Source organism: Lampetra fluviatilis, chromosome 39 (assembly GCF_964198595.1).
Source record: "Lampetra fluviatilis chromosome 39, kcLamFluv1.1, whole genome shotgun sequence".
NCBI lineage: Eukaryota > Metazoa > Chordata > Hyperoartia > Petromyzontiformes > Petromyzontidae > Lampetra > Lampetra fluviatilis.
In genome coordinates this window covers 3,155,992-3,170,368 of record NC_136313.1, presented here as the reverse complement: position 1 = coordinate 3,170,368, position 14,377 = coordinate 3,155,992, and the positions used below count along the sequence as shown (strand labels likewise).

At 50.7% G+C, this 14,377-nt stretch overlaps 1 protein-coding gene across 4 annotated transcripts in view; it reads left to right on the top strand.

The window, feature by feature from the left end:
- LOC144945865 (E3 ubiquitin-protein ligase NEDD4-like) overlaps positions 1-14,377 on the top strand; it is a 133,101-nt gene that overhangs the window by 13,705 nt on the left and 105,019 nt on the right. For all 4 annotated transcript variants that reach the window (XM_078874465.1, XM_078874464.1, XM_078874463.1 and 1 more), the window contains exon 2: positions 4,870-4,943. In XM_078874465.1, the coding sequence (XP_078730591.1) occupies positions 4,870-4,943 (74 nt within the window). The remainder of the gene's footprint in view (positions 1-4,869; positions 4,944-14,377) is intronic.

Below are 14,377 nucleotides of genomic sequence, written 5' to 3'. Positions count from 1 at the left end.
AGCCCTGCGCTGTGAGAACGGCGCGAACAGCAAACGCATGGCGTTATTTTATTATTATTTCTGTTGTTTTTATTAAAAGGGGGCTTGCTCTGCTCCGTGACCCCTGCAAGAATGTTCTGTCATTCCCCTTTGAGCCCCCCCCCACCCCCCCAGGGCCACGACGACATCACGGTGCCGGGGGTAGGCCTCGGCAAGGTAAGGTAAAAGTTAAAAACAACGAGCCTACCTTTACCCTACCCTTTACCTTACCACAATACAATCACTCTACCCTTACCTTTTACCCTTTAGCAGGAAAGGTAAAAGGTAAAAAGCAACGAGTCTACCTTTTACCCTACCTTTTACCCTTACCCCATACAAATTACCCGATTGCAGGGTAATTGCTGGGGTACTACGACATGAAAAAGGTTTATAACGGTAAATGCTAGGTAGAGCGCTTTATTCATTCATTTAATTTACCTTACCTTGCCGAGGCCTAGTGCCGGGTTCACGCGAACCGCACAGTTCCGCCGGTATCCCGCGGTGGTGCTGGGGAGAGGGGGGGCCGTGTTGCTGCCGCACGCACGTGGCAAACTACGACCGCCCTCCCCCCTCAACTCTGCTTGACCCCCCCCTACAGAGTTATGGTGATTCTCCACGCTACCCTCACCCCCTCCTGTGCTGCGTCCCTCCCTATCTCCCCCCTCCCCATAATTAAATCCACTCGAGTGACCTTTTCTGCTCAGATGGCCTTTTCCGTAAAATAAAATGAGCCCTGAGCAGGAGGGAAGGCCGAGTGCTTTTTTTCAGCCGCCTTTCCGATGCGTAATTGGCAATACCGTTTGTATAATTAATCGCTGGACCACTTTACGTACGTGACGGAGGTCATTTAGGGGCTGAGCATTCCCGTTCACCGCGGCGTCTGCTGGTGTTCACGTTTCGCGGGTTCGTGCGTCGATCGCAAGGCACGCGCGTCGACCCACCACCTGGTGGAGTTTCAGACATCCACCACAAGGCTACTCCCAAAGCCGTCCACTGGCTCGCTCGCTCGCTCACTCACACGCCAACCTCAACAAGAACTTTGCACAACAATGCCGAGGAACTCCCCACAGTACGAAAGAAGAAGTGTCTATTTAAGTCTCTGGGTGTCTATGCGAGTCTGTGGGTCGGTCTCTCTATGCGAGTCTATGGGCGTCTATGGGTGTCTGTGACTATGTGAGTCTATTGGTGTCTATGCGAGTCTATGGGCGTCTATGGGTGTCTGCGAGTCTGTGACTATGTGAGTCTACGGGTGTCAATGCGAGTCTATGAGTCGGTCTCTCTCTTTGCGAGTCTATTGGTGTCTATGTAAATCTGTAGGTCTCTCCCACGTCAGTCTGTGTCAAACCATGGGTCACATCGTAACGCCACTGCCTGCTTCGATCGTTCGCCCGCAGCATTGCCGGCATTCCTCACTCCTGAAACCATTCCGCACCTCCGATTAGCACGGTTGGCTACGTACGGTGCAAAAGAAGTCCAACATGCGTGCGTCCGTACGTGATCAACGTACACGCAATTGCTGATCAACCGCCCCACCGCACCCAACAAGATGACGAGCTTCACACAGCTGACAGCCCCCCCCCCTCCCCCACCAGGTCCATTAGCACACTGCATTGGCTCCGTTGGGCACTTAATTTCTTGAGTGCATCGCAGAATGGGGGACGGGGGGGGGGTTGGGGTAGTCGCTGGGGGGGGGGGGCGGTGTTTGGAGGGGGGGGGGAGCACGTGGGCTGGGCTGGCGGGCGGAGGCTGTGAGCATGATGAGATGGTGATGCGTCTTGGCAGCTACGTGGGGCTCTGTCGGTCGCTGCGAGCAGCGCTCACCGATGGCGATGTGATGCGCGTGCGTTCTCCGATCGTGGGGGGGGGGGGGAGTTCTTTTGGTGGAGCGGCTCCTCCTGCCAGCGGGCGTGATGCACGGGAAGATCTTCCCGATCCACTTTTTTTTTTGGCTCATCGCCGTTTCATTGAAGGAAGGCAGTGTGCAATCTTGATTTGAAGCTTTCGTGACTGCAGGAATTCATACTCTTTAGTTCTTTCGGTAAAGTCACGTGGGTAGAATAAAATAATAATAGAACACGACGTTTCGATCGCCGCACAAGCAACCGTCTTCAGGGCTTCAGGGCTTTATTGCTTGTGCGGCGATCGAAACGTCGTGATCTATTATTTTTTCTACCTACGTATGAAGACAATGTTACGAAGGGGAGAAACTGTCCTCCCCGCCGCTCAACCGAGCTGGCAGTCAGTCCCTGGTTTCTGTTAGCGAGTGGTGAAAATTCAAGCTCGTCTCGCTCGCCATCTCTCTCTCTCGCAGCGTGAACGCTATTTGCTTGTCACAAGGTGCTCCTCGTTTTATTGACCCCAGAGGGGATGATGGGCCGATTCAACCCCAGATCGGCGTCGAAGTTGTGAGTCGGAGAGCTTGTGCCAAAATTCTGACTTGGGTTGGGAATTAGTGGCTTGTGATTGCCTGTACATCGCTGTACTCAGATTTTCTCCAGACCTAGCGACTGTTTGAATCCCCCCTCCCAGCATGAATGACAACGTCGCACGTCCGACTCGCAGGGAACTGAGCTGTAGGCGGATACGTGAAAAGGTCAGCTGTGTGAACGTCTAGAGAAATTGACAGCCACACCACGCACAAGTACTGCTTTGGGTGTAGGTGATTATTTGGTCAGGACGGATATGCAGTGGTCAGATATGCTATGCTGTGGACTGTATGAGCTTTATACACAATTCGCTAATTTAAAAAGTGACGATACTTCACGCTGGGAAGTGTGGGCCGGTGAAGGCGGCGATAGGCATGGAAGCGTAGAAGTGCAGAACAATGGATTTTCTCGTCCGCGGGTTGGACACACATCGAGTATTTGTTGCACTTGTTAAACTGAACGTTTTAATTCTCGGAGAAATAACATTCCAAATGAATGAATAAGAAACTTTAATATTATTTTTTTGGAGTTCAACTACTGGTCCATCCTAAACCGCATCTGCACAAACCATGGCAGATGCGGATACCTGATGCACAGATGGATAATTCCAGTGTACGACTATGGTCATCCAGAACAGACCTATAACGATTTAACGCCCGATCCACAAATACGAAGGAGACATCACGGCGATTCCACTTCGCTGCTCATAACGCCACCTGAATGTGAGATTGTCGTGGTTGCTCCACATCTACATCAGCCGTTCGACAACAACAACAACAATGAGAAGAAGACTGGTGACTGGGGGGAAATGAGATCATCAATTCGTCACACTTGAGAACCCAGCTTAATCACGGGCGGCTGAAACCAGACTTCGATCCCGAGATCTCAGCCAGTGCCGGCTCAGTGCCCTCTGATGTGGAAATTGTCCCCCAGCCACCCAGCCACCTCTCCGCTCCAACAATTGCCGATGGGAAAGATAAAAACATGGCTTCTGCACCTCGAAAAATAAAAAATGTGTCTCATTATGGTGAAGATGCTGTGAGAATTTCCAGGTCACAAATTTTAATAACCCTGATTTTATGAGTTTATATTTTAAAAGGGGGAGGGGTGGGGGTGAAATTAAGAACCTGCTTCAAAGTGGATAAAAAAAATTCTCAAATGTAATAAGAAATGCCTCAGAAATTGTTATAAAAAAAATTCGGAAACCGTAAATATTCGAAATCTTTGCAGAAGGAAAAATAAATCTATCAAAGAGAGAAAGGGGAAAACGTTGGACGTGGAGCCAGGGCTTTATTGCGGAAATTTTCAAATAGGCAGAATAGGGCCATGGATGATAGGAATATCGTCGGACCCTATAGCTTCTGCGTTGCGAGGAAAACAACACTCCGTTTCGATCAACGAATCGATGGATCGCTACACGCCATAGATGCGCCACCCCGGCGAGCGTGTATCACAGGAGGAACGCCAGGAGTGTGCCCGCTAAACGTATCATCGAGCACCTTCTAATGTACTGCGGACATTTAATTTTGTGCTTAAGTGTTGTATCAGCTGGCGCACTGCAGTGGTTTCGTACCGTACCAGTATGTGTGTGCGCGCGGCACAAAATTCAACACTGTGGTGGAATCTGGCGGTATGGACTGCCATCGCCCGTTTTACCGACCACTGCGAATTGATGGGGCTTCACTGGAACTAAAGCTTGATATCCCACGTGCGGATATTAGGTCACGCTTTCAAGTTCTGGTGGAAAGAGCTTATTGTGCACTGGCTCTGTCCGTTCATCTGTAACTGGGGGAGGTGCCCTGTGCCAAACTCTAGTCGAGAGTAGAGTTGCTATTGGGAACTCACCCGATTTGAAAGCCGGCAAAAATTTACCAAAGGGGTTGTCCAAAACTTGGGAGAAATAACCGGAGTAAATAGAGCTATTTGAAAACACGCGCATTTTTTTTTATTGTGCTGACAGTTTCCGTACCGCTAAATCTTTACATCATCCACGAGCAAAGCGTGATTTTTCCCCCCAACTTGTTTTAAAAAATGATCCGCGCCCCTCCGATTAGCACGGTTGTCTGCGAACGGTGTGAAAGAAGTTCAACATAGTACATACATACAACTTGTCAGTGAACTCAGCAAAACTTCACTCAAATACACCCTCCAAAGCTGCCCATTCTCAAGACAATGCCTACGCATCCCAGACGTCTGTGGGTCGTCTTCTCTCGTAAGCCGGTGCATTGCAGGGGGATGAGCAATCGATTTTTGGAACGGCAACAAACGTTTAAAATTGACGTCTGGGTTCCTTATCCAGCCAGCTTCATGGATTATCTATCGCACATTTAATCGAGGACCACCCCACACTTCTGCCAGGTCGTGCGCCGTGCACCTCGCTGTGTCTCATCATTTTCTGCCGTTGTCTTTTCGTTTGCGCTCGCAGAACGAGTCAAGGATCCTGCGAGTGAAGGTGGTGTCTGGAGTCGACTTGGCTAAGAAAGACATTTTTGGTGCCAGGTGAGGTCACGTGTCTACCCTGCGGCGGAGACACGACGCGTGCCAACGCGCCGACGCTCGAGTGTCGTGTCGCGTGTTTTCCCGCGCGATGCCCGACGTTTTGCTCCACGTGTTTGGGCCCTCTTCAGGAACTGAACTGAGCTCACTACTAGGCGGAAACACATCGGGGAGCTACGCAGCACATCGGCGAAAAACACACGCGGTAGCACGTTTTCAGCAGGGCCCTGCGTAGGGAAGTTGGACCGATGCCACGTGGCGGGTGTCTCGCATGTGGAAGGAAACCACAGCGACCAGGGAAACCCGCAGCGTACGATGGAGCAGCACTCAAAAAAATCTACTCAAAGATAGCTTCTCGAGGAACTGAATTCTAAATTTCAGCTGCTGGAAAAAGCTCCCAGCCACGTAGAGTGAAACAGAGGCGGACCCGATAAATTTTCCACGGGTTGGGCTTTGTGACATAACAAACACGCGACGCGACATGAAAGCCCATTGGCGAGCCATACAACACGACCGCAAAAACCCCACACGGCGAGTCTGTTGGCTCGACGTATATAATCAGTGTGTAATAATAATAATTAAATATTCAACTCTTTGTCAATGCGAACCGTGATCTCCCACACACCAAAGATCCTTGTATAACCTTAACAGACTGTTGGGGCAAGTGCTGTTAGCGAACACCTATGAAGACTGGCACGGCACACAATGGGGAGGGTGGCCAGCACCGTGTCCTGCCACCTTTGTCTCCCTCGTGGAGACGTTTACACACTGCACCAGGTACTCGTATGAGGCTGAGTAGACCTAGGGGTGGCCCAGGACCGGTTCCGATAATCGTCACTGGCGTCGGCTGTGAGCGGGAATCGAACTCCGGGTTTCGTAGCGCAGCGTAGCGCTAAACCACTGCGCTACCGCTCCCCACACACACCACGCGGCCGATAAACCCGCTGGACAACTCTGCCAGAGACTCGAGACAACAAAAAAAATTGCCCACTGCCCTCGGGCTTCACAGCTCTTCCAGTCTCGTGCAGCTCCACGTAGCAGGGCCCTCTCTGCGCACCCGGCGAAGTGAGGTAGTGCTTCTAGATTTGAAGCTTTCGTGACTGCAAGGATTCATATTCTAAGGTTTTCGGTAAAGTCACGTAGGTAAAAAATTAAAATTAATAAAAGTAAAATAAAAATAAAATAAAAATAAAAATCACGACGGTACTTGATACAGCAATCGTGCTGTGACGGTTCCACCTGAAGACGGAAGCTTATGTTGCCTCCGAAACGTCGTGATTTTTATTTTTATTTTATTTTTATTTTACTTTTATTCATTTTAAATTTAAATTTTTAACCTACGTGACTTTACCGAAAACCTTAGAATATGAGGTAGCCCTCTCTGCTCGACCGAACGCGAGCATTGGGGTGGCCGCGCGGCCCCCCCGGTTGGTATGCGAAGTGTTTTGACCGTCGTGGCCTCCTCGGATAGCAGGCCCGCCTGCTGGTGCTGGGGCACAAAGGGGACACGTTGTGGGGTGACGTGGTCCAAACGGAAGTGCCGTTCGCCCGCTTGTTGTCCAAGGTTCGCGGTTCGAGTCCGGCAGGCCGCCCTGGTTATTATTGACTGTGAAACGCGACGTGCCGTCTGCTTCACAGCGGACGTCGGAGATCCCCCGAGGTCATTCTAAATGGAAAGGGCATTTTGTGCCGGCGTCATGGTCCAAATTTGCCAAATTCGAAGAATTTCATTGCAAAGGACTGAATTGGGATCGCACGCAGCGGCTTTTGGCTCATCTTCTTGGTTCTTTCGGTAAAGTCATGTAGAAGGGAAATAATAAAAATAAAACATAATAAAATAATTTTCACGACGTTTCGGCCACAACGCAAGCAGCCGTCCTCAGGTGAAGAACAGGTCTGTCTGAGGACGGCTGCTTGCGTTGTGGCCGAAACGTCGTGAGAATTGTATTTTATTATGTTTTATTTTTATTATTTTATTATTTCCCTTCTACGTGACATTACCGAAAGAACCAAGAAGATGAATCCCTGCAGTCACGAAAGCTTTAAATCGGCTTTTGGCTCGTCATCGAACAAAGACGGTCACTGCATCACACGCCTTTAGATGCCATTCTGCCGTCGTCTTGAACGCTCTTCCTTCTGATATTAGGAAGCCGCTGGAGCTATTCACTTTTAAAATCTATATTGAAAACTAATTTCCTTCTAACAGTTTTTTAGTGTTTAGTTTCTCGTCCTTCCCCCGCACCTCCGATTAGCACGCTTGGCTACGTACGGTGCGAAAGAAGTTTAACGTACGTACGTGCATAGACTCACATAATCACTCACCCACTCACATAGTCACTCACCCACACACTCGCCCATCCTACGATTAGCACGGTTGGATACGTACGGTGCGAAAGAAGTTAACGTACGTGCGTACATGATCTCAGCGTTGCCAGCTCAGTGCTCTGGCCCACTGGGCTTCTGGGGACACCTTTGAAATGCGACAGACTCGGGCTACACACACACACTTACCCATTGGATCCTTCAGCAGGAACAACGTGTTTACCCGACACGGCGCTGTTTTTTTGTCGAACGTGTGCTGATGAGCAGGGGCGTGAGTCGTTTTTTACGAGTGAAATAAAACCAGTTTTTTCGGAGGGTTTTCATTGGAATGTTTTTGACAGTAGAAAATTGGACTCGCGGTAAAAGATGACCCCAGGTTCACAGGGTGAAACCCTGCAGGCCCTGCATTTGTGTTTTTTTTGGGTCCACCATAAAACAACAACGAAAAATCACAAACACAGTTGGCTCCAAAGTGATAAAATGCAGAAACACGGTAAACCTTTCAGACGTGACAGGGCGATCGCATGCTAACTCGTCTTCATCAGCCATGGGCAACCCACTGCTGGATGAAGACATCCCCCAAAAGCCGCCGCCACCTCTCACGATCCCACGATGAAATGATCCACCCAGCACCTGCACACGATCCGATTGTTATCGTCGTTCCATCTCCCTCGGGGGACGTCCTCTCGGATGCCGTGTTCCATTCCTTGGCTGCCACTCCTTCACTCGTCTTGACCGACCGCATTATCCGTTCTAAACAATTTGTATTTTACCAGGTAGTTACCTATCACAAATGATAGCTCAACAAAGTGGCTTATCGAGTGGAAACTTAATGCAGCCAAATACTCTGAGCGCATGATGATGTTGGTTATAAATGTGGAGGGAACAACCGGAGAACCCGCAAGCTGTCAATATACAGGAGGCATCAGGGTTGGGATCGAACCCACAACCTCCTGTATACCAGGCGAGGTAGTTAACATCTCGTCACCGTAGTGAGTTCTGCCCACGGCCACTTATTTTTCTGAACAGTTTGAATTATTTGAAACCTGCGGAGATAATACTCTGACTCAGGAGTTCCTCTTGCCGCCTCCTCAATGCAATTCCAGACACGTTCATAGTCTTCTTGGTATTTTCAACGCACACTGTGTTACTGTATTGAACACATGGGCAGAACTCAGATGAAATGGCCCGTGCACCGCACTTTGAACTTGAGCACTTCCGTTTGATTCCTGCCCACGACTAACATCATTGGCGAGCGATATCTGTTCCGGGGTCTTTCCCTTGTACCGCATCCCCCCACCCACCTACTCTGCCCCCCCCCCCCCCAATTTTACCATCCCACACTGAACAACTTGGTGAAGTATGGTCAAACAATACCACGTGGGAAGGCCTTCATCCAGCGGTGGCTTGACGGAAGGAGCTCTAAATTACAATTCGTCGGTAATTAAGGACATCAAGTTATGTAATATGCCGATAATTGACACGTTAAATAAGTGCGAAATATGAAAATTCAAATCAAGATGAAAAATAAGAATAGGTTTTATCCTCACTGGCAATAAAACACGTGTCAAGATCTTCAAACACCAAATAGATGCCTTTTGCAAGGAATGAAGTTGCCGTTAACCACACGTAATTGTGCTGAACGTGAAACAATGCTCTGAGAATGAACACATTGACTCTGAAAATGATTGGCCTACACCAGAGACAGCCTTCTTCATGGCCTTGTCTCATCACCAGTGTCACACCAGAGAGCGTCAAAAGGTGACCAGCACAAGGACAATGCCACACGTATCGGAGCATGTATTGCTCAGAGCAAGGCCGTAATTATAATATATATTTGGCGGGGGGACATGCCCCCCCCCAATATTCAAATATGCTCAAAATGTCCCCCCCTCCAATATATTGCTATAAAAAATAATAAAAACAACAATTTGCTAAACCTTGGCCACAATATCTGGACTTGTCTTCATATAACAATGCATAGATTTCTGTTTATATGATTGTGGTTATGGTTGTACTTTATGAATCCCTAATCTCTGCCATTACATACAATGGAACAAGAAATGGTAAAAAAGTAAAAACAGAGCAATGTAATACAATACACTCTTAGACATTATTGTAAAAAATAAATAAAAAGTCCATCCCATGCGTTAGGGAATTTTTTTATATTTTAGGCAAGAAATTAGTTTTCAAATTTTTATATTTTTCTGGGTTGGGACCCCCAGACACCCTGGAAGATTTGGTCACCACCAAAGTTGACTCCATGGCTACGGCCTTGGCTCGGAGTGAGCAGCTGTATCATGAACATCCCAACACCCGTTTTATTTCCAGAAAGGGTAAAACCTCTTCTTATTTTTTCATATTTTGATACTGGCAAAAAAAAGTGTTAAATACATCGCCGATATTTTGAACATGCATATTAAATTGTAAATCAAACGTATCAACAGATATGCCAAACACTCGATTTATATTATTGTTGCTCTGAAAAACACGGAAACGTAACGCGGGTGTTGAGATCTCGTGCTCATAACGACCACGGATCCCTTGGGTGGACAGCCCCGCCTTGGCAGCTGTGGTGGTGGTGGGGGAGGAGGGTGGGGGGGGGGGGGGTGGGGGGGGGGGGGGGGGAGTAAGAGGGTGGTGGTGGTGGGGGGAGGTGGTGGTGGGGGGGAGTAAGAGGGTGGTGGTGGAGGTGGCGGTGGTTGAAGGAGAGGGTTGGTGGTGGTGGGGGGAGAGGGGGATGGTAGTACAGGTGGTGGTGGGGGGGTGGTGGTGGTGGTGGCGGTGTTTACCTCGTGCGTAGCCTTCGGGGCCCCGTGTGGATGACTTTGCGAGGCTGGGCCGTGCTCGCTGGGGGTGTGGAGGGGGCTCCGCTGTTACGGCGCCCTCCAGGAAACAGCGCCGGGCGTCGCCTCACCACGCACTCTCCTACCTCTCATCTCACTCTACTCCACCCCACGCACTCTCCTAACTCTCCTAACTCTCCCTCTCATCTCACTCCACTCCCCTCCACGCGCTCTCCTACCTCTCATCTCACTCCACTCCCCTCCACGCACTCCTACCTCCCCCTCTCATCTCACTCCACTCCCCTCCACGCACTCTCCTACCTCTCCCCTCTCATATCACTCCACTCCCCTCCACGCACTCTCCTACCTCTCATCTCACTCCACTCCCCTCCACGCACTCTCCTAACTCTCCCTCTCATCTCACTCCACTCCCCTCCACGCACTCTCCTACCTCTCATCTCACTCCACTCCCCTCCACGCACTCTCCTACCTCTCCCCTCTCATCTCACTCCACTCCCCTCCACACGCTCTCCTACCTCTCCCCTCTCATCTCACTCTACTCCCCTCCACGCACTCTACTGCCTCTCCCCTCTCATCTCACTCCACTCCACGCGCTCTCCTACCTCTCCCTTCTCATCTCTACTCCCCTCCACGCACTCTCCTACCTCTCCCTCTCATCTCACTCCACTCCCCTCCACGCACTCTTCTGCCTCACCCCTCTCATCTCACTCCACTCCCCTCCACGCACTCTCCTACCTCTCCCTTCTCATCTCTACTCCCCTCCACGCACTCTCCTACCTCTCCCTCTCATCTCACTCTACTCCCCTCCACGCACTCTCCTACCTCTCCATCTCATCTCACTCTACTCCCCTCCACGCACTCTCCTGCCTCTCCCCTCTCATCTCACTCCACTCCACGCACTCTCCTACCTCTCCGCTCTCATCTCACTCCACTCCCCTCCACACACTCTCCTACCTCTCCCCTCTCATCTCACTCTACTCCCCTCCACGTGCTCTCCTACCTCTCCCCTCTCATCTCACTCTACTCCCCTCCACGCACTCTCCTACCTCCCCCTCTCATCTCACTCTACTCCCCTCCACGCAACTCTCCTCCCTCTCCCCTCTCATGTCACTCTACTCCCCTCCACGCACTCTCCTACCTCTCCCCTCTCATGTCACTCTACTCCCCTCCACGCACTCTCCTACCGCTCCCCTCTCATCTCACTTCACTCCCCTCCACGCGCTCTCCTCCCTCTCCCCTCTCATATCACTCTACTCCCCTCCACGCACTCTCCTACCTCTCCCCTCTCATTTAACTCCACTCCCCTCCACGCACTCTCCTCCCTCTCCCCTCTCATCTCACTCTACTCCCCTCCACGCACTCTCCTACCGCTCCCCTCTCATCTCACTTCACTCCCCTCCACGCGCTCTCCTCCCTCTCCCCTCTCATATCACTCTACTCCCCTCCACGCACTCTCCTACCTCTCCCCTCTCATTTAACTCCACTCCCCTCCACGCACTCTCCTCCCTCTCCCCTCTCATCTCACTCTACTCCCCTCCACGCAACTCTCCTACCTCTCATCTCACTCTACTCCCCTCCACGCACTCTCCTACCTCTCCCCTCTCATCTCACTCCACTCCCCTCCACGCACTCTCCTGCCTCTCCCCTCTCATCTCACTCTACTCCCCTCCACGTGCTCTCCTACCTCTCCCCTCTCATCTCACTCTACTCCCCTCCACGCACTCTCCTACCTCCCCCTCTCATCTCACTCTACTCCCCTCCACGCAACTCTCCTACCGCTCCCCTCTCATCTCACTTCACTCCCCTCCACGCACTCTCCTACCTCTCCCCTCTCATCTCACTCCACTCCCCTCCACGTGCTCTCCTACCTCTCCCCTCTCATCTCACTCCACTCCCCTCCACGCACTCTCCTACCTCTCCCCTCTCATTTAACTCCACTCCCCTCCACGCACTCTCCTCCCTCTCCCCTCTCATCTCACTCTACTCCCCTCCACGCAACTCTCCTACCTCTCATCTCACTCTACTCCCCTCCACGCACTCTCCTACCTCTCCCCTCTCATCTCACTCCACTCCCCTCCACGCACTCTCCTGCCTCTCCCCTCTCATCTCACTCTACTCCCCTCCACGTGCTCTCCTACCTCTCCCCTCTCATCTCACTCTACTCCCCTCCACGCACTCTCCTACCTCCCCCTCTCATCTCACTCTACTCCCCTCCACGCAACTCTCCTACCGCTCCCCTCTCATCTCACTTCACTCCCCTCCACGCACTCTCCTACCTCTCCCCTCTCATCTCACTCCACTCCCCTCCACGTGCTCTCCTACCTCTCCCCTCTCATCTCACTCCACTCCCCTCCACGCACTCTCCTGCCTCTCCCCTCTCATCTCACTCTACTCCCCTCCACGTGCTCTCCTACCTCTCCCCTCTCATCTCACTCCACTCCCCTCCACGTGCTCTCCTCCCTCTCCCCTTCTCTTCTCCCCTGCATGCACTCGCCCCCCATGTCCAGTCTATCTCTCACTGTGGCTGCTCGTCACACACCACCTCCTGTGTTCCAGTCTATGCCCGCGACCCTCAAGGAGTTCGCTGGAGAGCGAGACCCCCCCGCTCCCCCCCCCCTCTTGTTCTCTCTTCTGAGCTACGGTGCATCGCTTTGGCACCGTTTGATGTCGTGACATTTTTCCGCTGTATGATGTTTCACTTTTTGCTTTGCAGCCTTTTGTTGTTGTCGTGCACGCCAGAACCGTTTGATGTTGGCCTGTTTCACGCCACCGTTATCACCCTAAATGCCCTCCCTTCAAACATCAAAAGCTAAGCAGGTTCTCAGCCTGGTATTTTGATGGTGTGGCCGCTAGGGCTTGCCAGGTGTTTTGTCAGCTGCGTCTGGCTGCAGAGGTGGCTGTGAGTTGACAGTGCCGAGTGTTTACCGGCACACATCTTCCGCCACCCTTGGCATGCGTGTGGGGGGGGGGGGGTCTGCAGCTTCTCCAGTTGCCTCTCACATTCGACTAAAGCCGCTCGTTAATGGGATTGGCCAAACATCGAAGTTGTAACAAGGCACGCCTGAAACTCGGCGAGGGCTTTCGTGAGTAAATCATTCCCATCGTCGTGTTTGCACGCGCGATATTGAATTCTGCGTTTTAATTGGTGTTTGCCCTCTGATGTTCACACACGCACACAACAACAAAACGAGACTTGCGTTCATCTTATTGGTTCTTTCGGTAAAGTCACGTAGAAGGGAAATAATAAAATAAAATAAATTAAACATAATAAAATAATTCTCACGACGTTTCGGCCACAACGCAAGCAGCCCTTCCTCAGGTGAAGAACAGGTCTGTCGGAAAGACAGCGTCTGAATGAACACCACCAGGCTTGGCAGCGTATATTTAAGCTGGGTTGGAGGGGGAAGAGCGCCTTGACAAAATAATTTACATATCAAGAGGAATTTAGAATATTTATGGGAAATGCAGATATGGGATTAGTCACTACTTGTGGAATGCGTAGGAGGTGGGCGGGGGGTTTCAAAGTCATATTATGCCCGTGCATTATGCAGGATTAGCAGCATCAAAGGGAGGGAGTAGGGTTAGCATTAATAAAGGGAAGGAATGTTAATAGGATGGAGCTGCAGCAACTAAACCACCACGTAAAAAAACTAAAATATAAACTGCATCAGTAGCATCAGTATACTAAATATACTCTCCAATAAGCTGAGTTACTAACAGTAAGTAATACATTCTTCTTTGGTTCTTTTCGGTTAAGTCACGTCTAAAAATAAAATAATAAATTAAAATAACATATTACGACGTTTCGATTGCAACACAAGCAATCATCATCAGGTATAAAAGAAATAGCAACAAAAATCTAACTAGAAAACTATAGACAGACATACAAGCAGACAGACATCACAACGGCACACAGAGAGAGGACACAAATCGGCACAAAGTAATACATTAGGTATTGTACCGCACCACGCGCGTGTCACGCTCCCTCGGAGATCTGGACACGTCTTGTTGGTCGTGTGTGGCGGTGACGCACACCCAGACCCTACCTCGGTGCACCACCTGATAACAATGCAACGTTAAGCAGTCGGGGTGATTGATCGGTCAGACCACACCTCGCTTCCTTGTCACGCATCTATTGCAACTTCCATGATTGTTGTTCCCATGGACATTACGAGCACTCTAACAGATCGACTCCTTTTGTCCGATCCACACTATTCAACCACCGCACTGCAGGCCACAACAAAGCACTCAGCCACTCGCTCAGCCACTCGCTCAGCCACCCACCCATTCACTCGCCCGCTCTCGCCA